Source organism: Xiphias gladius, chromosome 14 (genome assembly GCF_016859285.1).
Source record: "Xiphias gladius isolate SHS-SW01 ecotype Sanya breed wild chromosome 14, ASM1685928v1, whole genome shotgun sequence".
NCBI classification, from domain to species: domain Eukaryota; kingdom Metazoa; phylum Chordata; class Actinopteri; order Istiophoriformes; family Xiphiidae; genus Xiphias; species Xiphias gladius.
In genome coordinates, this window is record NC_053413.1 from 11,029,707 (window position 1) to 11,054,137 (window position 24,431).

The following is a 24,431-nucleotide window of genomic DNA, read 5'->3' on the forward strand; positions in this document are numbered from 1 at the left end:
AATAAATATATGTTAATTTACTGTCAATTAACTAGTAGATGAATCGACCCATTGTTTCAGCTCTAGATTGACTGAACCACTGTCAAAGGGAATATAAAGTGCCTATGCCACATGCCGAACTTAAGAAAAAAATGTAAAAATACGAAAGATTCCCTTACTTATCTTCTGTCAGTTAGATCCCTCCTCTTTCACTCCTCCTAAAGTTGAGAATTACATCAAAATCAGATCAGGAAGTTGTCACTCTTTTAAATGAACTCAGGCTGATTCTTTATATTTTTTTCCATAACTGCATCAGTCACCAACTCTCTCTCCATCTCTCTCTCTCTCTCTCTTTCTCTCTCTCTCTCTCTCTCACAAACACACACACACACACACACACACACACACACACACACACACACACAATAAATGTTTAATATGCATTTTTTTAAATCACAACATGTTTTAGATATTATGAATGATGAATGTTGCTGACTTTATATTACAGCATTCCACCAGCAGATGGAGTCCTGCAGTTTCCAAAATTAGGGTACTGCTCAGAGAGCACAGCCAGGGAGAGGGGGGCATGGCGCAAATCAGGATGGTTGGACCAGATGTGGTTGTAAGACACTCTTGAGCTGTTTGAGGGCATCAGTTGTGGTGGGGCGCGGGAACTTGCCCTTTAAATTTGAACCACTGAACTTCAGTGCAACCTTCAGTGTGAGGGGATCAGTCATGCTCAGTTTTGGTGCACTGGGTTATGTTTTTTCTAATTGGCTAAATATCTGCAAACAGAAAAATAGATTTAAAAGTCATTGTCTATATTAGTATTGGTAGTAGGAAAGCAAAAAAGGAAGAGAAATTTGGGTAATGTCTGTTCTAATGAAACAGGATTACACTTCCAGGCTCAAACTAGCTTCTTGACGCCCACAGTATGAAAACATGACCCTTACCTCGTGTAAAAAGACAGAAATCTTACCACCAGTCATCTTACTTTTGTTGTACCCATCCCACGTGCAAAATGTCTACTATTAACTCATGTTAGTGTGAACAGAGTGGGAGAGGCAGGGCAAATGCCGGGCATGAAACTTTGCAGTGGGTGAGAAAGTCCAAGTTATGCCAGTTATGGGGGCTGCAATCATCGTGCTACTACTGCTTCAGTTCTTTGTTTTCCAGTGCTTTTAGTAGTCCACCTAAGGACAAAATAAGATTAAAAGTCTCTGCTTATTCAGATATATTTATTCTCCTTTCATTTACAAATAATAATGCAAAGTTACAAAGACGTAAGCCTTCACACAAGAAAAATACATCAGGTACAGTTCAAACATAAGCATATTTCATCTTGAATATAGCACACATTTACAGTCAACTTGGAGTCTTTTGGTCCGATCTGACAGTTAAATTAGAAAACACACAATTTGAAGAAAAAGGTTTGAACCAGTCATTTTTTTTAAAGGGTTAGTTAAAAAAAAGTACCAACTTGCCAAGCTGTGCTGCAGAATGCTAGATTTTGCATATTCTATGAGCATAATGTTTCCTGTTGCTGTGAGTGCACTATAGGAGCATAGTGCCCCCCCCCCTTCACGGCAGTAGAACGCATGTGCAGTGTTTGGAATAGTATCACTGTAGACTCAGAAACAAAATACATTATATAACAATTTAGCTGCCATTGTATGAGGCTTAAACCAGCAGTGGGCTGTCCTCAAAATGCACACAAAGGATTCATAGATGTGGGTAACCCACTGAGTGACCATACATGATTATGACTCAATTTCATCTTCCTGATTCAGTTTGTGTTTTAACATGTAATGTCACAATCTACATCTCTCTCTCTCTTTCTCTATTATGTGTATATAGCCTGACTATACAATGTTTGTATCTGCTATTTCTCATGTTATTTCTTATTGTATGTGTATGTTATTTCTCAGACATGATGTATATAGTTACTCTATATTCACTACAAAATAGTGTTCGACAACAGATTTATAAATTAAAGGAAAAACTAAATACTTAATTTAAAGCAAAACATAAGATGTCAAGGTATTTTCTGAAATATTTTGAGATTCAGTATCAAGCAGAAAAGAGATTTCCCAGGTAGTGGACAGGATATATCAGTCACATCTCTTCAAGTTATGCTGCAAGTCTTTCAGTAATTATGTTCAATGTAAACAGTGCATTGATAAGTTCATAGTTTATGTATGATATAATTCGTACCCCAGTTAAGTATTTTGAAAAACAAAGGAGAAGATGGGTTTCAACAGTTAGGAGGATAAAATGTCTCAGTTTTCTCTCATTTTATGGCTGCTTTGAACTTTGGCTTTTTTGTCTTAACTGTTGATTTAACAGAGGAAAAAAAAAAAATACAGTGCTGATGACAGATTTATCATAAAGCTAAATCCAATAAAATCTAAATACTACTTATTTTCTTAAACAACCTTTGATAACATGTAGCTGATATGGGACATAATTTCTGCAGAATAAAAGTGTAAATTAAATAAAGATTGCCTTCAGGGCCTCGAATTGCATACAGATGAAGAAAGAAGATGAGGGAAATATAATTAATTCATAGAACTTCAAAACCTCGTGAAATTGAATATATCATTATGGTCATAGTACTGAAGTTACATTACTGATTCATTTCTAATCTACGCTGCACGTGGTTCATATGTAGTCTGTTATTCTAGATACAGTATCTAAGTTGAAAAACTTTATGAAGAGAAAAACAAACATTGCTCTGTTGTAAACTCTTGTCTCTGTAAACACTGGTGTAACACCAATGGATACCTGAACGTTGATGCATAAAAAGGTGGCAGTAACAGGCAACACATCATTCAGAGCTTTCTACATGACCACAAAAAAGTAAAAAAAATACATATCAAAAAAGAAAATGGACCTACACAGATGTCAGGCTCACTATAAAGTCTGAGGTCCAGCAGAGAATATAGAGCCACAATGATGTATTGCAGCACAGTATTTCTCAGTGCATTTTCTCACTTTCACATCATATCACATAAATCACAGAAAACATTGTTCCTATAACAGTAATATACAATGCTAGTCTATACCATGACATAATAAAACTCTGTGGGTGTTGCACAGAAAATGAGCACATACTGTATATTGCAGTGTAAAACATAGTACTAAACAACAGGTTCTAAATGTGCATAAAAGGCTGACTAGCATATTTCTGATGCTTTTAGGCTTCACGTAGCAGTTACTTAGCCTAAACATGATGCTGAATAAAAAAAAGAGACGAAAGACAATTTTACCACAGACGAAAAACAAAACACTTAGGCAAACAAAGCTGAATGCACCCTTTAACAGAAATAAAACCTAAGCCATAAAGGTCCAGCGATTCATGCAGTCACAAAATTATTAAAATAGAAAAAACAAGCAAAAAACACTGCATCAAAAATAGGAAACATGATGCATCCAAAACATTAGAATATTTAATAAAAAACAAACAAAAAGGAATCTTCAAGGTCAACAACTAAATTTCAGCTGATTCGATCAAATTTCCCAGAACATTTTTGATTCACACCGTGTGAGAATAATGGTGAAATATACTGGCCCAGGAGGACCTTGACACACATCAATGGACACAATGTAGCAGCTACAGAATAGACTTTTTAATAGTGTGGAATATTGATGGGAAGCGGCAATATAGTGTCCTAGAAAAAAAATACACTCATTTTATGGGCATTTTAATAACAATTACAACTGGACTGAATTACTATATGGATTCCATAAAATACTTTTCAGGGATCGATTGATCCCGTCTGGCACAGTATTGTAATAATATGCCCCGCAAATTTTGAATGTACTCATTTGAGAAATCACACTCTACCTGTATCTTTAACCATTTTAATAATAAACCTTTGATTTGCTATTTGGTGATTAATTATACACATAGTTCATTTAGTTCTATCTACTCCAACCTGCTATCAATAGCAGAAAGAGCTGCAACATAGGAACATGACTGACACACCTCTGATTACCTCTGTCGCAAAATACAAATGTTTTCCAAAATTACGGAAAAAACTGTGTTACAGTAGACCGCTAACAAAATACTAACTGATTAATTAAAAACCGCTCTTGTAAATAGACTATCTATATATGACTTTTCAAAAAATAACTATAATTTAATTTAGCTTTTTTTCATATATCTGTTTTGTTTTGTTTTTTTGTTTTTTACAAGAAGGCAAGTTTAATCAAAGACAGGGCAAACAGTTCCAGTGCACTTAACAGTCACAGGGGGTTTGGTATATAAACTCTCGTACGCGTTTTTCATCAGTGTTTTAAATAAATGCGAAAAGTGCAATAATGACGTATGGGACACAGTTGTGAGTGAATCCAAAGGATCCATTCACTGAGATTTTTTTTAAAGAGCAAATGCATGAAGCCATATTAGTGCAGAACCAACGAGACCGGGGACACATGGAACAAATCAATAAAGGGCACACACAACACGAGCACGATGAAGAAACTGATGTTCAGTGTCACTGTTGTGCAGAGGAAAACAAACACAGTCATATATAAAACTCAAAGCAGTATGCCACATCTCCTCTGTAGGGAGAAAATAAACAGGTGAAAGATTTTTGGTCCTACAGTACCTAAAGGCTAGATACGTATGAGAGGCAATGAGGATGACAAGATGGCAACAACACAACTGTACAGATGTGACCTAAATACATTCTCATTGCATCAACAATGCTGTTCTAGTATAGAGGCAGTTCAATTGTCTGGAAAAATATATATATCTCAACTACACCGAGGTCACATCTTTGGGAATAATCCAGGAGAGTTTCTACTGTATGCCACACTCACCGAGCTTTTTTTTCTCTACTCATTACTTGTCTGAAAGCAAAACGTAAAGAGTTTCAAAAGAAATGTAACATGGCACCATCGCTGTGCATTCTCTAAGAACCTTGCACATTGGCTTCCTCTACATAATGGTTCATTTCATCTGTTTCATTTTACAGTTCTAAATCAATCACTGTAGTTTTGCATAGATACTATTACGCAAAATCTAATCACATTCTGTACATGTAAAATGTAAAATAAAACAAGCCTGTAAACATCTATTTCTTAACAAATAATTCATTCATCTGTTTAGAGTTGACTGACAAATGAATGTGGAAAAATGATATGGTAGTGACAATGGATGAAGTAATGGATAAAGATCAGAACACCTCAAAAGTACAACTACAGTAATGCAACTGTGAACACAGTTGGCCAAACCACCTTTAAAACAATAGAAATTACTTATTCCTCATTTACATAGTAGTCATCTTTGCATGAAAACCAAAATGTCAAGCTATTAAGGCAAAACAAGTATGCACAGTGATTTGTGATTTCATGCATAACCGATGACTGCTATTTACTATGGAAAAAAAATCAAAATTCAGCATTTCCTAAAAATAACTTAGGTTGCAAATAATGACTTGTCATCACTCAAGACTTTTACATCTTCACTCAAATCAAACTGGACCTGACTTTGGCATCTATAGCAAACCACACAGGGACTAGCGCAAAATTAATATCCGTACTCAATGTACTACTTAGAATGACCAGTATGGCACAGAGGGAGGATAAACTTGACAGGTATTTCCTCTGAGTCATCAAGCTACTCTATGTTAACAGATGAGCTGTATACTGTAGTTTTTTAAGGGTTTGCTCTGCGGACATAACTTAGTCAGTCATTGATAGAGATAAAAGAACAGGCTCCTTCTGCCCTCATGATATTTTCATCAAGTTCCCTCAAATGAAAACTAGGTGTATGAAATAAATCAAAATTCGATGACAGAACCGCAAACATGATTAATACCGTAACTTGTATGTCACTGGTCGTAACTCATCTCTCCGGCTTCTAAAGAGAAGGGAGGCTGGCAGCAGTCATTTCGATGCATTTTCTTACAATAGTGTTTCTTTGAAAAGCTCTCTTGTGGGCTTTGACCGGGTTGCTTGGTGTGGAATCGATGCTAAGCCCAGACAACATACTCCAGAAATCTACTCCTTGTTTTACCCCCCCCCCCCCAGGGCAGCAGAGTTCACACACCTGTGCATAAGCATGTCGTGCAGTGGTTAGAGCCGGTCAAGGCGAAACGCGTCCTCAGTGGCAGGGTCAGCAAGGACCATGTCTGGGTCGTTGAGCATGTGTAGGCCATCAAGTGTCAGTGGGTCGATTTTGAGATCATCCAGCGGGAAGTGAGAGTCGACATCGAAGCTGACATCTGTGGACAGCGAGCCTGTCAGGTCCTTGGGCAGGCTGGGGGGAGACTCTCCACTCACTGAAAAGAAACAAGAAAGCTAATTTAAAAACGGACTACTAGTTCAAGACATTAGTAGGCAGATATTTGTCTCTGTGAGTTTGGTTTTTTTGGGGGTGGCGACGACTTCCTAATTAAAATTTGAAAAGAAATCAATGGCAACAGGAAGAGAAGAATGTCGAGAAGTCGGTGTTATGATTTGATAATAACTTAGGAGGTCTGACATCTTGACACCTTAATAATTCCTTTCAGTAAAGAAGCAATTAACAACAGACACTGCTAATTATCAGAAACAATTGAAGGGAAAACTCAGTGGGGCTATAAAATTCTGTTAAATAAAATTGGCTAATTGGTTTATCCCTAGATTTACAAAGGTTTAAGTTAAGAATTTGAGTTTCATTTTTTGTTGCTGTAACTTTCATTCACGACAAAATCTGACAATCTCATTTATATAGATTCCCCATGCCCTGTATCTATATACTGTATACTGTATTTCTTCAATTCAAAGAGGAGGTTTTTGAAACTGTAGAATGAATAAAAGCTGTGTCAGGAGGGTTCATGTGCAGTCCTATAGATTTGGAAAATAACCTCCCTACCCCCCTGCTTTGCAGCCAACTGTCAAGTGTGGGACATGTCAGCACTTTCCAGTAATGCGGAATTCACACCGTCACAGTCACATTTAGAGATTCGCTCATTGTATGAGTGGCAGATTAACAACAATGCTGAGCAATTTAAAGACAGTTTACTGGGTATATGGTACAATCTAATCTATTATAACAGCGCTGCAATGAATCATTTCATTGTGAAGTCTATAATGAAAAACTGTCACTATAATAAGACATGCAAGTACATATTAAGCACAAGCTTTATTCTGGTCTATTTAGTTTAGAGTCCGTTCTGTGCCTCAACAAGCCACTTGCAGTAAGACTCAAGAAGCCACGATATGTCGAAGCAGCACCTGTGAGAATGATGTTGGGGATGTTGCCATGGCTACTGTAGCCCAGCTGCTGTGAGTCTTGAAGGTTGCAATGGCCACCAGTCAAACCCATCATAAGCGCCTGGGAGTAGTTGAGGGTGGAGGTCTGGTTATACAAGCTGTCAGAGCTGATGGGGGTTTCAATCATGTTGAACTGCTCCAACTGGCAATCACAACAGAAAGTAATGTCAAAACTGTTGAACATTTTTCCATTGCAACTGCAACAGACATCTGTGATTGCGTTTAGGCTTTTTGTCCAACACAGACAGTGCCTGTACCTGTTGTGAGAGAGCACTGGCCTGAATGGATGGGAGCTGCTGGTCATAGAAGTCTGCAAACACGCTGCCCAGGATGGTGTTATGCTGCGACAAGAAACAGTCCAAATCTGTTTATTTCAACGCAGGTAAATACTCCTTGTGCAGACCACCACTATGAAAATTCTGCAACCAGGCTGCAGAAGTTACAGTTGTATGCAAAAGTTTGGGCACCTCTGGGCAAATTATGTATTTTGCTGACTTTTGAAGGGAAAAGAAGTAAATACAACCACTGCAGCAAACAGATATTAAAAATGAGCCTTCCCTCAAATGTTGGTGCTCTGTTACTTTTTTTTGTGATCCTCAAAAAATGTGTATATCTTTTTTCTGTTTTTCAAGTTCATGAAAAAAAAATTACATAATTAAAATGGAAAAAATGGAAAACACCAGCAAACATTAAAATGGAAAAAAATTAGACATGCCACAATTACTTTTTATTTTGTTTTTCTATTTTTTAAGTTCATGGGGAAAAAAAGTAAGTGCATTAACATTTGAAGAGAGAAAGGCTCAATTTTAGTCTGTTTGCTGCAGTGGTTGTATTTGCATTTTTTTCAGTTCAAAAATCAATAAAATATGTAATCTGCCCAGAGGTGCCCAAACTTTTGTACACAACTGTATACATTTAACATAAAAGGACGCAGTTGAAGCAGTCACAACACTGAAACAACAAACTGATTAAAATCACCTCGTAACATCTGGAAATGTAATTCTATGGAGTAAAGTTTGCTAATACGCAGCCAGTTTGTGTATGCTAATGCGTCCAGTGTTCTGTATGTGTTTGATACAATATTTGTGTATATACTGCAAAAGACATAGCCTGCTGTGCTTAACATTTACACATCTTAAATGTGTAATGACAGAAAAGGGGATGGTACACACAGAAGAAGCACTAAAGAAACATACAATTCAGATGAAACATTTTCAATCTCAAAGGATGTTTGAGACATAGACAAACGTGACGGTACACCAATGAATTTGTAGCCTACTGTTTCAATAATAAATGCAAATTAAACTAGTCCCCGAAAGACTTGCAAAGTCTTGCAGTCTTTTCTGTGATGTACATGTGTAGCAGGAATACACTCACTGTCATAAGAAATTATGCATAAATAATTAATTTAATGAGCTACTTACAAGATACCCAATTGCCACTTTGGGTGCATTTTCCTATCTCCAGAATACTTAAAAATATCATGGATATTATTGAAAACCTGAAATTTTTTTTTTGGGCTTGAAATAATGGAACTTAATAAATAGATGAATAAATAAGTGGGTAAACAAGCAAATAAATAAATAAGGGACTGGATAGATCACATGTATTAGAACTATCCCATGCCATATTCCCATTATCCCAAAGGTCAGTATCCAGATAATGCAGATGGCTATAAACTCATTTAGCTAAAGATAAGGAAGGGGTCTTCTCACTTTCAAAAGGCACTTCCTTCCACATGAGCTTGCTCTGCCGCCTTCTGGCCTTGGTGTTTTAATTAACACGAACCAAATGGAATGAAATTCACATAAAGTAAAGTGAATCATTGAAAATGTAATCCCCTTCTGACTTTTTTCTCCCTCTATTGACTCATCCAGTGCAAGCCAATTCTCTTGAAGTTCCTCATTTGAATGTCCCCATTGAACCAGCAACAGAAATTCTCCTATTTCATCGTGGCCTCTTAATGTATAAGTAATTGGATCATATTCTCAGCCCGTGCTCCTCCTAGTTCAAAACCAAATTATCTGTGTGTGCTGCAGATGTCCCCACAGGGCAGAGCAGGATAATGGAGCACACAGCCTGTCAGTTGTGGTTCAGCCCATGGATAACGTCAGGACTACAAGTGAGCCACTTCAGATCTTGAAAGAATTGAGTTGGGTAAGCAAACAACAGTGTACATATGCACACACACACACACACACACGCACACACAGGGTATGCTGTATAACCACTGTCACTCGCCACGTTTCTCTTCCTCAGCATTTCAAACATACAAAGTTACACTTACAATTCAGTAGAAGCAAGTGCTTATTTAAAATGCTACCTGCTAATTTGGTTGAGTGAAGGCTTTATATGTTTTCAATTCTGAATTCAATACTGTACATTATGTACATTTTAACATGTAATTCAAGGTTTTATTTAGGCAATTTGTCCTTAAAATTACAAGCAGTGAACGACCTACAGTCTCTTTACCAGAGTTTCAAATCTCAAATGCTTATACTGAATCTGGCACAGATCAACAACCCTGATCCATGTTTACCTTGGGTGTGTTTAGTTTATCTGAAAGCACCACCCTGCAAGCGAGGTTCAGTTTGTTGAGATTCAACTGTGGGATTGTTGCGAGGCTTCTCCTCAAAAACACTTTGATTCAGATTCCCCTTCCATGCTAACTCAAATCCCCATGCTGGTGCAAACCCACGATAAACACAAATATCTGATTAACATAAAAATTCCAGCACAGAGTCTAAAATAGCAGGACTAGGGAGGAAACAGTGGAGATGCAACGCAAATACCACAGAAGCAGCAGAGAAGGAAGGTTAGGGACACAGCTACATCACAACACATTAATGACACTGAGTGTTTAAAGAGACTGATGGTCAGATCCGGGCAAAAGAGGAACTACGTTAATGTTATCATCTATCACTGTAATCATATTATAACATTGTAAAGTGTGATATACAATTTTCTTGTGTGAATTCACATGTCAAGCATTTCAAAGTCGGTTTTCTCCCAGAATGTTTCTTGGACTTGACAATGTTTAGTTTGACCTTTTATCATGTCGGAGCACGAAGAGCTCAGCTGTAATTATTAACATTAATTATGGTATTGTGCATGCTGGGAAACTCTCGTTGAAAAAAGACACCTGCAATTTTCCTGCTATGACATGTTAAAATGCCAGCCGTGGAAAAGGTGTATTGTGTTTCATATTGATATCAGAGGATCTTCTCATGACCAAGATTTGTGTGTTTTTTTAGATAGCTAAAGAAGTGACTGCTGAACTAACTTTAAGGAAAAAAATAGCCTGGTTTGATACGATTCATCTCGCTCGAGTGCTTGAAATAACCCGACATGCTTTACTTTTTTTTTTTTGCCCAGATCTGCTAATGTCGACACAACAAAAGCAGCTGTAGGGGGGCAACAAGAGTCCTACTAGGCAACAACAGAACTGCGATGCAGGGGACGGTGAAGTTTAAACAGAGCGAGCCAGCAGCTCGCTGGTTCACGCGCCCTTACTTGAGGCGAGCCTCCGGGTGAGAAACCTTGATTGGAGACAGGGGAGGTTGGAGACTGATTGGCAGAGGATCCGATCCTACTGCGGTACTGTTGTAGGGAGGAGGCCTGATACAAGAGGATATGTTTGAGTTATTCACATTGGAGGATTCTCTTCGTTGGCGTCTGTTTGTCTGTTATTGAGCTCATCATATTGGATATGTAGCTTTGTTAAACGTATCTGTGCTGCTCGTCTTACAGTCTTACAGTGAGTTATCCACTTTACCTTTCCCCAGCATCAGTTCAGCTGGAAATCATAAACAGCAGGAACGCTGACTGAGAAATCACTGAAATATTCATTCACTGTCTTTAATGGTTGCAACCCATTAGTCGCATCTAATACTGAAATGAGATTATAATAACTGATGAAAATCAGCAAGGAAAACTACAGGGTATTAATTAGAAGAGGAAAATATTGCCAACACTCCAAGCTGAGCAACTGAATACCTTTAAAACTGGCGGATCAGAGAGAACTGACTCTGCTTTCTATTGTTCTGTTCTATCATATCTATTCTGTCACATTTTTCCGCGTATTTATGCGACAAAATCTAAAATGAGGATGTTTGCACAGACTGAAAAAAAACAAAACAATGATAAAATCATAGTGAAATTCTGCTTTGATAACATAATCAACTTGACTCAACTGGAAAATACACAGCCATAACTGTGGAGAGAAAAATATCAAAGTTACTATCACAGTAAATAACAGATAAACTATTGAGTAATACAGATTTAGAGGTGTATGAAATGAGAGTGCTAATCTCTTGTCACTCAAATCAAATCACCACATTCCTAATCTATGGATAGAGGATATATGGAAGTGATAAAGCCGGTCTCTGGATAAAGATATAAACTACGGCAATGATAATTAGTGCCGTAGACCTGTTTGAACTCTCAAGAAACCGAAAGATGACATTGTTTTCCATTACCTCGCTGTAACTCTATTTGCTCCACAGCTAAAATTTACGGGTTAGAAATGGAGGAAAACACATCTAAAACCACCTCTGATATAAAAGCAGTGCAAAACATAAAACAGACAACTATAGATGAGATTCTTATTTGGGTATTATTAACCAAATGTTAGGTCCAATCTGCAGTCCTACTGTGTTTTCTCACAATGTTTCACTTGACCCCAAACTGCAAAGTCTATAACTGAGACGAAGAGAATGTAGGCCACTTCATCTCTGCAGTAATCCAAACACATTCCCACTGCAACAGAAGTAGAGCAGCGAGAGCCAAAATCTGAAGGACACGCGGTTTCCTTGCAAAAGCATTTCGATTCCTTGATGTTTTGCACATTTTGTTGTGCGTTTATTTCATGCATTAATTCGTGTTTTTTGTCTCAGTTCTGTGCAAAGCATGCAAAGTAAAAAACTAAATTCTAAAACTGTAAAGATTAGTGTTGAAGCATACATTTTAAATAAGAGAAAGCACAATTGTACTGTCATGCACACTTTTATACAGACAACTCTTTCCACGAGAAACGCACTCCAGAACAACTTCATATCATGACAAAGTGTGCACAATCTCAACAAGTCTGAATACTTTGACAAGGCAGTGTGTATTCACTGAGACCAACACATTGATGACGCCCGAAAAGACAGAACCAGGGAGGGACAAGAGGCAGCCGGGGAGAACCAGTCGTCACGAGCAGCTGCAGTCATAAAACCACGCTGATACAATGATCTGATGCAGACAGATGTATGCACTGCTCACCGTGTTCATGTCCATGGTCACGTTGGTTTGTGAGGACGTGTGGTTGTCTGACGTGGAGCAGGAGTTCACGGAGGACGGCAGGTGGACCAGGCCTGTCTGCTGGAAGGTAAAGAGTGGAGACATAAACCGATACATGTAGTCATCAAGTAGCACTTTTTAGTTTTAATTCTGGCTTATAACAAATAGAGCACATCAGGATCTGTATCAAGTATCATCTTGTACATGTCTGTCACAGCTCTTTAAAGAAGAGATCTGAGGAATCCTGGTTAGCATCATTGTTTAAATGACATGTTTATGTCAAAATGAATATCAAATACCATTATTAGATGTGATAACCACGGTTAAATGTTAATAACTGTATCAGGGAAAACACAACATTATTCAGAATAAGTCATTAAAGAGGTCTCATTTTTTAATCATGACCATGTCAACAAATCATGGTCAGATCATTCATTTATGAACTGCTGCTACTGTACATCAGAGCAACTTTCCATTAAAGGGTTTTCCTCAGAAGTGTTGGAGTGGAGTGTTGATCCAAGGGCAGAGGAAAGTTTCCAGAGAGCCGAGGAATACTGATGGATTTGGATTTGGGTTCTGGATTTTAATGAAAACATTTACTTTTTCAAAAAAAAAAAAAATGATTTTCTATATTCCTGTGGGACCCCTGCATAAAACACAACTCGTGTGGGAGAGACTGAATCGCAGTGTGTGTCACAGGGATTATCAACCACAGCGCATCAGAAACTAAGGTCTGTGCCTTGCTGGTAATTTGAGATTAATCTATTTCTAGTAATATGCCGTGATTTACAGACTACTATCACAATTCTCCGCAACTATAATTTATTTATATATGAGATTAAGAAGATTAGTCCAACAGAAACATCACTTGAAGGTCTGGTAACATCACATTCATTAACAGCAGTTAATTTTGCTAATTTATCCACAATTTGCCCACATCTGGATGCTGTCGTTCTAACTCCAGTAAAGACCTCAAGGGCTTTAGACAGTCGTTCAAATATGACTGAGATCTTAACATGAATGACTGAACTGACTGCACAGGAGAGGCTTTTCTAAAAAACTGCAAAGGACAATCTGGGAATAACTGTTTTTTAAGGAGACAACACTGGGGTTACTAAAATCTTCTAGGCATCAACCTACCCGCAGAGAAAATGACTGAGGTTCAGGTTCAATTTTATTTGACAATGACTTAAAACAGCGGTTTAAAATTAAATTAATTTATGCATTCAAAAGCAAATTCAAATTCAATTGTTCTTCCAATGTGACTGTTTTTTGCATAGAAATTGCAAGAATTGGACAAAACTGCTTACTCTTGCATGGAGTTCAGGGACTGGTTGAACTTTTTTAACAGATGTGATCACAAGATTGCAGGGATTAAGGAAGTGATCGACAAGCAGTTGGCAAACACTGAAAAACTAATTTAAAAAACAAAGACACAAGTCTGTAAAAGAAAAGACAGCTAGCCTCATTTACAGCACCAAATAAATTTGTCAATACCTTCAGTGTAGCTTAATGTGTTTTAATGTATTAATGTGCTTCATGTCCTAACCCTAAGTATATACTGTAAATCCTGATTGCCTACTTTCGATTTAATTTAGCTTTCTTCCCAAACTAAAATAAGTCTGGAGATCCATGTCAGCTCGCATATTTGTTAGTTTTTGCGGAGGGAAACTAACTTGCTGGCTCTGGTGAGTCTGAGACGACGGCTGCTGGTTGAAGAAGGCATACTGGGTCAACTGCTGATCAAGGTTCATAGCGTTGATGGCCGCCTGGGGGGAGTATAGCAACAGATAAGGGATGAGGATCCAATATTTTATGGAAGATGCATTGATTTCAGAATTAGTAGGCTGCTCAGCTGACGGCTTCACTTTTATTTTACACCTACCCAATAAAAAAAAATGTTCCAGTTAGGTATTTAATGACCACAAACATAACCTTAACACAACAAGACGACTAGCACAACAAAGGGTCAATCTGAACCAGTGGCAATACTCCATAGTAGACAATAATCAATCGAGCTTGCATGATTACTTTTATTCAGGGTAGAGAACAGGGCTGTACCTGAGAGAGAGTGAGAGGTGGAGATGCTGGGGAGAGCTGGAGGTTCTGGTGCTGGTGGGAGTCTCCTGCATTCATTATGAGAGGAACTATGTTGTCCTGCCCAAGCTGCATTTCCATGGTTACTGTGGGCTGAGGGGTGTTCACTCCTACCCAGCACACAAAAACGGCATATGGAAAAAGTTTTCACACACAGAGTCTGAAATAGGCGTCCAACAAGTGCCAAATTCTGATATAATGCACTTAATCACAGGAGAATCTGAAATGTTCCATAGTGTTACCTTGTGTGTTAGCCAGGGTCCCTGTGCTGTTGGAGGAGCTGAACGAGGCGGCTCCTGCATCATCCGAGTCGAGCGGGGTGGGCAGCGGAGGAGGGAACTGGATGTTGGTCAGGTCAGGCAGAGAGCCGCCAGTGTTGTGGGCTGCTGGTTTTAGTGAAGTGGTCAGCTGCTGGTCCGGAGATGGGAATATGCTGCAAAAAAAAAAAGAAAAAAAAGAAAACGGGTGCAGTGAACTCAACGGCGATGACAAGCTTAATACGCTCTGAAAAATGGAATCAGCTGGTTGGTGTCAATGACAAAATAAAAGAACAGAAACATTTGGCTGCTTAGGCAGATTACTAAGCAACACTTGAACATGTTTTCCAAGACAAACAACTCCAGAGATATTTGGACTTCGTGAATTTGGCCAGTGATACTTTTGCTAATGCTTTGGCTCCATGCTCTTATTGCTTTGGCAGGAATAAGTAATTGAAAATCTTGTTTAATTACAGTCAGATGACTTCAATTTCAATCTTCATTCTTCAGATGTGTGTAATTTGAAGCTTCCTAGGTGCTCCAAACCCCATTTTATAACAGTACAGCCAGAGGTAAAACATCAATTCATTTTGTTAATCAGACTTTCTAAAGAGTATCCTCAGAATGGCTCAAATGAGGAAAACAGTAAAATACTCACTGGATCCCGGGAACTTTGCAGGGCTTGGACCTTGAAATGTTCTAAAGGGGGAGAAAAATTACAGCTACAGTATTGTGGAGATAGAGAAAGCTGACAGAGAAACACTTATTTGTGTGTAGGTGATCCACCTTTTTACAGTCCCAGTTCTGTTTTTGTCCCTCTTTGTCAACATCTTGTTTAATTGCTTCAGACCCTGGTACAGCGAGCAGGAGAACTGGGGAGACAGAGAAAAAAAAAAAATCTCCTCAGTCTCTTGGGTCTACAGATGTACAGCCTGCTTGATCCTGTAATAATCACAGCCCACATGTCCTCATTTAATGTGATTAACTGATATTTAAAGAAGATAATAGAAAAAAAGCAGAGAAGAAGAGCGGCAAAGGAGTGTGACTTTAGAAGGTAAAAATATTTTTTAAAAGAACTTAAATACTGAGTGGCAATAATGGGTCACACCCAAAATGTCCTCCTCTGCCTTCAAAGCCAAATTCAAACCCCTTTCATCAAACACTGGAGGGCACGCGACTGAACCGTCAAGAGAAAGCGGCAAAATACCACAAAATAATAAACAGGTTTACATCAAAATGGCCTCCACCAACACCACCACCAGCTACTGCAGATAATAAGAGAACTGTCTGGTTAAGAATTGTCACATTAGAAGTTGACTCAGTTTATACAATATGTATTAACTTGCTTAATGTATTAAGTGTATGTGTGGTAACAGCTTATTGTATTACAGTTTTTCACTTAACCCTAACATGTATCTTATTGTTTTGCTTAATATTTGATGTACATGATGTCAAAGACCATGTCCTTATACGTGATAACTTAATAAAAACAAAAGTGAAAATTAATAGCTTCTAAAATGTTGACTCTTTCAGATAATGTGTACCTTGTTTTGGCTGGAGCTCCTGTGATCCTCCAGTGAAAGAGGCCTGCTGGGCAGGGGTTAGTGTGCTCTGGTGCAATGCTGAGTCAGAGTTTGTCCTGCAGCACAAGGATTTTTAAGTCACACAGAGCAATGTAGAGTAAAACCAAAGAAACATCCAACTTCCATATGTGTGCATATGTGTAAAAGCAGACAAAATACATATCAGTGAACCACAGAGTTCTGTAGCAAATAAAAAGATTTGAAGAAATAAATCTCAATTATCACCACAATTTAGTCATGATGACAAAATGTTAAGCTCGGGGAGACTCTCCACTGGTCTCCGAAAATAAGGCAACACATTCACACTTTTGACATATCATGCTCTCTGCAAGGGTTTAGGATTAAAAAATCTTGGTGACCAAACTGAGTGTAAGACTAAGTACAGCAATCACAACTATAGTGTATCAAATATGTTTGATTTTTAACACAAGAATCTATCATATTCTGAATGTATTTTGTGATGGTTTGTGATGAAAATCTATAGCAAACAGAACATCTTTGTCTATGACCGTAATATGTGAAAGTAACTCATTAAATATGTGATAGTGCAATATGTTTTCATACTCAATTAGAATTGTAAAAGTCTTGTAGTGTGTTCCCAGCTTTACTCTAAATTTGTCTTGTACTGCTGAGTCGACCCTGCTTCTTCATGATTAGGAAATAATGCATTAAAGTGCGAGGTAGTGTGTTATGAGTTTTAATTCCAAGGGAGGCCATGGGAAGGATATATTATGGTAATTTTAAAAAGAGTAAAGATTAAGATATAGTCATACAGAGACAATGTTTCATCCTTAGAGGCTGTCTTACCTCCTCCAGCTAGTGTCAGGTGGCGGTGACAGATACACTGAGCCATATGGACAGCTGTCAATGTGAGATCTCAGGTTAAGTAAATACAGCTGGAGACTGAAAGGGTTGGCAGATTCAATGCATTCATCCCTGTGAATTCTTTAAACACAAGAAGATAAGATAATAAAAGTCGCAGTGCTTCTGGTACGTCAACCAAACCAGCATGTGATTTTAATGAGGAATAATGAACAGTGAGTTTCACTTCCGGGTCTGATATTTCATCAAAACACATTCATAATTTGACTTTAATTAATTACAGACTGAAGTCATTTACAAGCGTGCACAAAACTATTAAAGTGATTCTGCAGCTACAGAAACATCTAATACAACTCTAACATTTCTGACCTCAGTGATTCTATGCAGACACAAGGTGCACCTGTTCTGGTGCAAAATCCTGCCGACTCAATCCACAGACTTAAATAACGATTAAAGCGTTGAGGACAAAATCTAAATATTACCTCCAAATCAATACGTCTAAGACTGAAGATTTGTAGTTTTTGTTGAGAATGTGTCAAATAGCTGTTTTTAGAAGCTGTATTTTGTGATTCTGTTGAACTGAATTGCATTACATATATGATATATTTTACTATAATGCTATATACTTAATGTTATATATGCTTGTACACTTACTGTAACTATAAAGCAGCCTTTAAGACCAGGAAACACAAATTTACTTTCTATCACAATATTAAGATAACCAAAATCCCAGAAAATATGTGGAACTACACATGTTTACCCGATCTGTAGTTGGGACAGTTGAACCTAGTTGTACTGCACAGATGTCCACAGATGTGTTCCCTTATGTTGCCTGAGTAGACCTCTCCTCAGGGTTGTGTTGTTGTGTACAGATGGAGCATGACTCACACCTCCACGATGCTAATGCATTCATTTTGTTGTTAGTGCAACTTACAACTTTATCACTCTTGTTAGTAGCTTAAGTCTGTTGACATCACCAGAGGTCTACTCAACCAGGTTATCTACAAAAACCTGTGTCGCTGTAAACTGGACAACTTTCTGCCCTTAGAATGGCCCACGGACTAAAAAGAAAATATTTCACCTAACCATATATAATGCTTATAAATGAAAATCAGACCTCAGATAGAAAATAATAAGATATTAGAATGAAACAGTGGCTAACATTAGTCTCAACATAAGACACAGACATCAATAAAGGATATCTGGCGTCCGTGTTTGTCAATAGACAGGGGTTTTCGGTGGGGTGATGTGATGCGGTTCCGGTCCCGGTAGACTCTGTCCACCAACCCGTGGTGTCGCGTCGACCTGTTCATGTCCAGCCCTGAATTCTGACAAAAGAAGACAGAAAAAAATTATACTTAACTGATTGTGAAATTGTGAACATTAGCTCACAGTTAAAATCACCATTTTCGTCTGTTAGGGTTTCTGTAGTCAGTCCACTGAATTGGACAGTTTTAAATATGAAATGAAGACAAAACTAAATCCTTTGTTAAACTCTGAGGTCATTATGTTAAAGAATAGTATCGCACTATCTCATGTAGCCTGCACTTTAAAGGTTTTTCTTGGCCCCAGTTACACTGTCCTTGGCTCACAGACAATAAACCTGTGTTCTGAGCTCTCACATCAAATGAGATGCTTGTAGAGCAGAAATGAAACTTAACGGAGCTCAAGGCAAAAAAGACTAGAGAAAATTGGAAAATGCCTGTGAAATTAAAAATGAAAAATACAAGGATATGGAAAAGTGCCCATTTTGCTCTGATCACACGTGTTTCCTTAAGCATTTTCTTGAGTAATATTTGCAAGAGCCACCATAAACTAGCTGATTCATTGGGGAACTGAGTCTTGACAGGGAAACAATAGTTCCAACTCCCATCATTATCTGTCTGTGGAACAATTTAAATAAGTGCTTCACCTACTTGGGCTTTTGCTGGGTTGTTAATGGGAGAGTCTGAGACAGATTCAGCTTCGTATGTCTAGTATCTCTAGTACAGTATATTTATCTGATGCATGGATGGCAAGGGAAGCTGTCAATAAAGATATAAAGGACAAAAGGGTTTTCTAGCCTAGTGCACTGCAGTGCTAGATGAACATTTCTGCTAGGAGCTAATATTTCAGAAATTCCTTATCTTGCTGTAGAACTTCAGTACCTTTGGGTGCCTATAGAAATTGATCGTTTCAAATGGATTTTGAGTGAAAAAAAAAAAAAACGTAAAAATGGAGCAGCTCCTGTCTCCTTTTAATCCAATTGTAACTTGTGGTTAATGTATTGTGTCAGAAATACAGTTAGATGCGTAAGTATTTGGACAAAGACACAATTTTTGTAATGTTGCCTCTGTACACCACCACAGTGCATATGAAGTGAAGCCATGAAGATGTGATTGAAGTATAGACTTCCAGCTGCACGATCAAGGGGTTTAAATATCGCTATAACCATTTAGGAATTACAGCCATTTTTATACTTAGTCCCTCATTTTCAGAGGCTCAACTAGTCAACTGACAATTGATCCGTTTCATGGCCATGTGTGGCCTGTGCCCTCGTTATTTCATGACAAATTAAGCAGATAAAAGGTCTGGAGCTGATTCCAAGTGTTGTATTTGTTTTTAGTAGCTGTTCATGGGATCTTGTGTCGATGCAGGTAAAGGAGGCCATTTTAGGCTGTAAAACAAAACAAACCTGTCACACAGACGGCAGAAATTGTAGAAGTGGCCAAATCAACAATTTGATACATTCTTAAAAAGAAGGAATGAACTGGCGAGCTCAGCAACACCAAAAGGCATGGAAGACCACAGAAGATAACTAAAGTCAATAATGACAGAATTCTTTCCTTGGTGAAGAAAAACACTTCAAAAACATCTAGCCAGGTCAAGAACACTGTCGAGGAGGTAGGTGTATCATTGTCAAAGTCTACCACGAAGAGATGCTTTAGTGAATGTAAATACAGAGGGTTTACCAGAAGGTGCAAACCACTGGTAACACTCAAGAACAGAAAGGCCGGGTAGACTTTGCCAGAAACATCTAAAGAAAAAAAAAAAAAGCCTGTCCAGTTCTGGAATAGGATTCTTTGACAGATGAAACCAAGGTTAACTTGTACCAGAATGATGGAAAGAGAAGAAGATGGAGAAGGAAAGCAACACCTCACGATACAAAGCACCACATTCTCTGTCAAACATGGTGGAGGCGGTGCTATGGCATGGGCATGTATGGCTGCCATTGGAACTGGGTCACTGGAGTTCATTGATGATGTGACTGCTGATAGAAGAAGCAGGATGAATTTTGAAGTGTATGGGGCTATACAATCTGCTCAGATTCAGCCAAATGCTGCAGAACCGATATGACAGTGCTTCACAGTACAGATGGATAATGACCCAAAACATACTGCGAAAGCAACTCAAGAGCTTCACAAGGCAAAGAAATGGAATATTCTTCAATGACCAAGTCAGTCTCCTGAACTCAACCCAACTGAGTATGCTTTTCACTTCCTTAATACAAAACTGAGGGCAGAAAGATCCACAAAGAAGCAGCAACTGAAGGTGGCCGCAGTAAAAGACTGGCAAAGCATCTCAAGCGAGGAAACTCATTTGGTGATGTCCGTGGGTTCCAGACTTCAGTCAGTCGTTGACTGCAAAGGATTTTCATCCAAGTATTAAAAATAATCCTTATATTTATAATTCTGTCAGTTTGTCCAATTATGCTTGAAAATGAGTGACTATGTATAAAAATGGCTGTAATTCCTAGACACTTAATGTAATATTTTTTTGAACCCCTTGAATTAAAGCTGACAGTCTACACTTCAATCACATCTTGATTTGTTTGCTTCAAATCCATCGTGGTGGCATACAGAGGCAAAATTATATAAATTGTGTCTTTGTTCAAGTACTTATGCACCTAACTGTATTTCAAGTTTCAAGTTCAAGTTAATGTTTTTACTATTGTTTTGGGACAGAGCTCTGATAAGGGCATAGAGGAAAGTGTGGTTCACCATGCTGTAGTAAAACAGACACCTAATGTTGGCTGTGGTATGGTATATTTACTCTGCCCTGTTCTATTTATTCTAAACAAAGCACTCTTGTTGCTTGCATACACAAAGTATGTTCACTTCCTGCATAGCAGAGTATCGAGCCTAGGAAACAGGGATCTCATAGTGTTTAACAAAGCAAATGTAAACATTTTTATAGAGTGGCCAAAGGCTGAATCAATATCGTAGGATATTATTTGTACATAGACATGGGCAGAGAGGATATTTACTTATATGAAACAGCTGTGGATGATTTCTGTAAAACTAAACCTGGTGGAAATAAATGTTCACTTTCCAACATTCAAGACAAATCTATTACTTTGCATTTCTACGGCAGCTCAATTGTTAACAAAAAGATACTAAGTTCTAAAGAAAATTTAAATAATTGCTCACCTGAAAAGGCACATCGACAGTGCTGTTTCCAATCTGATTGACGTTTGGCAAAGATCCTCCATAGTACTGCCCACGGTTCTGTCCCAGCTGTAAATACTGAGTCTTCTGCAGCTGTAACTGGAAACAGAACAACACCGGGTAAGACAGGATGAAATTATGCAAACTTTACAAAAGAAATGAACGTTTCTCAGTCAAAGCAAGTTCTTGCTCCAACGACAGCAAAACAATAAATTGGCTATAAAAACAACACAGGCCTACAACAGCAAGATGTAGTCAATAATATTATCAACAGCTCAGTGTGATTTCCGGCAGAAAAACTCTTAAGCAAAAAACTGCAAAGGGGACATTTATGCATCCTTCAATGAGTCCAACCCCAATCCCATTAAATTCTTATAACTGTGTGATTATTTTCTCTAGACAGCGACACTGAAAACTACATACTGATTTATGTTTACTTTATTAACCACCTGTTTGAGGTGCCAAAACAAGAGACAAACATTTGCTGATGTTAACACCACATCCATTTATCTAAGATAAACAGTACTGTACACCTGACACCACTGCTCATCCAGCCGGCGGTTGGAGTTTCCCCAATGGCCGTCACTTTTTCAAAATAAACTGGCACCGACAGTTTCTAATACGTCATCAGGGGGGCGTTCTTACAGGCAGTGCTTCCGACTCAGCGCCTTTGTCGCTAGATATACCGACTTTTTTTCACAAATGCATCTGGCAACGTTGTGGTTATAAAAATCAGGATTTTAGCCGTGCAGAGCAGCAGCTTGGAAACGGCCTGCAAGTGACTGCTGGTTAACATGGAGTTTTAATGGGCCACGTTTCAGTCACTATTTCATGACTGTTCCGTTGTCTGACAACAGAAACAGAAAAACTTGTAAATGAGAACAGTTTTATTGGGAGTTTGGCTGTATTGAAATATTGTATATGGGAGCACAGACAGTAGGAGAGAAGCAAACAGATAGGCGGCGGTCCAGCCATATACTAGGTTTTGACCTAGTCTTGTTGGCCACAGCAAGACAGGTACATAGAAATAGAGCTGAAGGGGAGGAGGAGGGGAAGCCGCAGGCCTCCAATCAAGATGAATAATTGTATCCATTAGTTTGCCTGTAAATTAAAGACATTACAATTTTGCTATCGTATCTGTCGTCGTAGTCGTTTATCCTGCAACAAACCCAACATCTGCCTGAGCTCTATGAACAGGCCTTTTCCCCAGCAGACATTTTGACTTGTCACAGTAGGAGAGGCACAGGTGCTACTAATATTATCAGCGGTGGCTCCATTCTGTGTAAGTGTCCCAATCAGTCATGTTAGTGTGACAGTGAGCGAGCCTGCACAACACCAGCACCCTGAAACTGAGGCAACTAAATGGAATTCAGCCATTGTTAATTTCATTATTTGCACCTGTGCTTTTCCACCTGTGACACATTAAAATATTATCGGTGGAACAGGCTTGTGGGAAGAGTTGTTTGATTTTTCTTTTTGTTTTCTTTTTTTTTTTCTTGCCCGTCGGTCGGACTAAATTTGCAGTTTTAAGGCAGAGAAAACACAATCCTACAGCAGCTCGATATCGCAGGAGCAGCAGGGATGTATTCTGATACTTTTTTCCACATGCACATTCCTCTTCCACTCTTTTATCTACTGACAGTTACAGTATACGATCGGCATTGCAGCAGCTCCTCGGTCAAAGTGAGCCTGCCCGTCAGGTCTCCATGAGCAGCAGCAGCAGCAGCAGCAGCAGCAGCAACCACTACTGAAGCCCTGCCTCCATTGGATTTATTCCGGAGGCCTGTGCTGTATGTGGCTTAAATTCCACGTAATCTGGTGGCCTTCATCTTTGGCGTACATGTCAGTCATGTTGCGGTGCACACGGACCTGGGGACCTGTCACACAAGTTTGCGAACACCTCACCATAAGTCAGTACCGTGCATACAATGCTCAAAGGAACTTATTTAATATTTCAAAATATTCAATAATATTTCTCTTTGGATGGGCGATACCGCTTTGCCTCGTCTCTGAAAAGCATAGCTGCAGTGTGAGGCGCGCTGTCACTGTCCAACACGCGCGCACACGCCCCTTCGCTCTCTCCTTGCGTGGGACAGAAAAATTGGAATAACTTTTTTTTCCGGACCGAGGTCCCCCTCGTCCATCTCTACCGCCACAAGGACCGCCACCTCCCGCCGGCGCTTGCCCCCCCCCCCCCCCCGGTCCGCGGAGGGAGAGACGGGCTGCGGCTGGCAGGAAGCGCCGTTTGTTATTGTTTACCTATTCTGCCCCGGCTGCGTGCGGCCGCCGCGCCGCAAATGCACATTTGACAGCTCGCTGGAAACAAGCGGAGAAGAGGAGGTGTGGGAGGGGAGGAGGGAAGCAAAACACACACACACACACACACACACAAAAAAAAGAAAACACAAGAGCCGTTTCGTTACCCTCGCCGCCCGGGTAATGCTGAGGTCCTTCATCACTTCTTCGAACGCCGCCGTCTCCTCCGCCTGCTTCTGGTTATGTAAAGCGATTTTCTCGCTGAATTTCCGCGGATTGTTCGAAGTCGCCATGTTTCGCTCTTCTGCTCCGTTTGCCTTCAATGGTCAGCGTCAAGTGCACCGAAATAAGGGACGCCCCACTTCCGGCCAGAGATGTTGACATAAGCGAAACAAAACACCGAACCGCCGACCCAATTTAAAGCTGCGTTAAGAGGTTTTTGACCACCAGGAGGGGGGGGG

General features: G+C 39.1%; 1 protein-coding gene across 2 annotated transcripts; it reads right to left on the minus strand.

The window, feature by feature from the left end:
* Window positions 1–1,203: 1,203 nt before the first annotated feature.
* crtc1a (CREB regulated transcription coactivator 1a) lies at window positions 1,204–24,287 on the minus strand. Of its 2 annotated transcripts, none has more exons than XM_040144667.1 (14): window positions 24,138–24,287; window positions 21,697–21,813; window positions 18,490–18,615; window positions 17,273–17,334; window positions 16,427–16,521; window positions 15,669–15,754; window positions 15,541–15,581; window positions 14,868–15,058; window positions 14,590–14,735; window positions 14,205–14,297; window positions 12,511–12,606; window positions 7,503–7,586; window positions 7,207–7,387; window positions 1,204–6,269 (listed from the first exon to the last, which is right to left on the minus strand). In XM_040144667.1, the coding sequence occupies exons 1-14, from the start codon at window positions 24,261–24,263 to the stop codon at window positions 6,064–6,066; spliced, it is 1,650 nt and encodes a 549-aa protein (XP_040000601.1). In that variant the 5' UTR covers window positions 24,264–24,287; the 3' UTR covers window positions 1,204–6,063. The 2 variants fall into 2 exon arrangements, with proteins under 2 accessions (XP_040000601.1, XP_040000600.1); XM_040144666.1 differs by having other exon boundaries at window positions 12,511–12,609.
* Between the last annotated feature and the right edge of the window lie 144 nt (window positions 24,288–24,431).

Excerpts from the sequence above, each read along its gene's own strand:
- crtc1a (XM_040144666.1), bottom strand. The coding sequence starts at position 24,263 with ATGGCGACTTCGAACAATCCGCGGAAATTCAGCGAGAAAATCGCTTTA. Across the intron at positions 15,059-15,540 it reads TGCAAAGTTCCCGGGATCCA|CATATTCCCATCTCCGGACC; the intron begins GTGAGTATTTTA and ends TTTTTTTTGCAG. Across the intron at positions 7,587-12,510 it reads TGACCATGGACATGAACACG|CATAACACCATCCTGGGCAG; the intron begins GTGAGCAGTGCA and ends TTCTTGTCGCAG.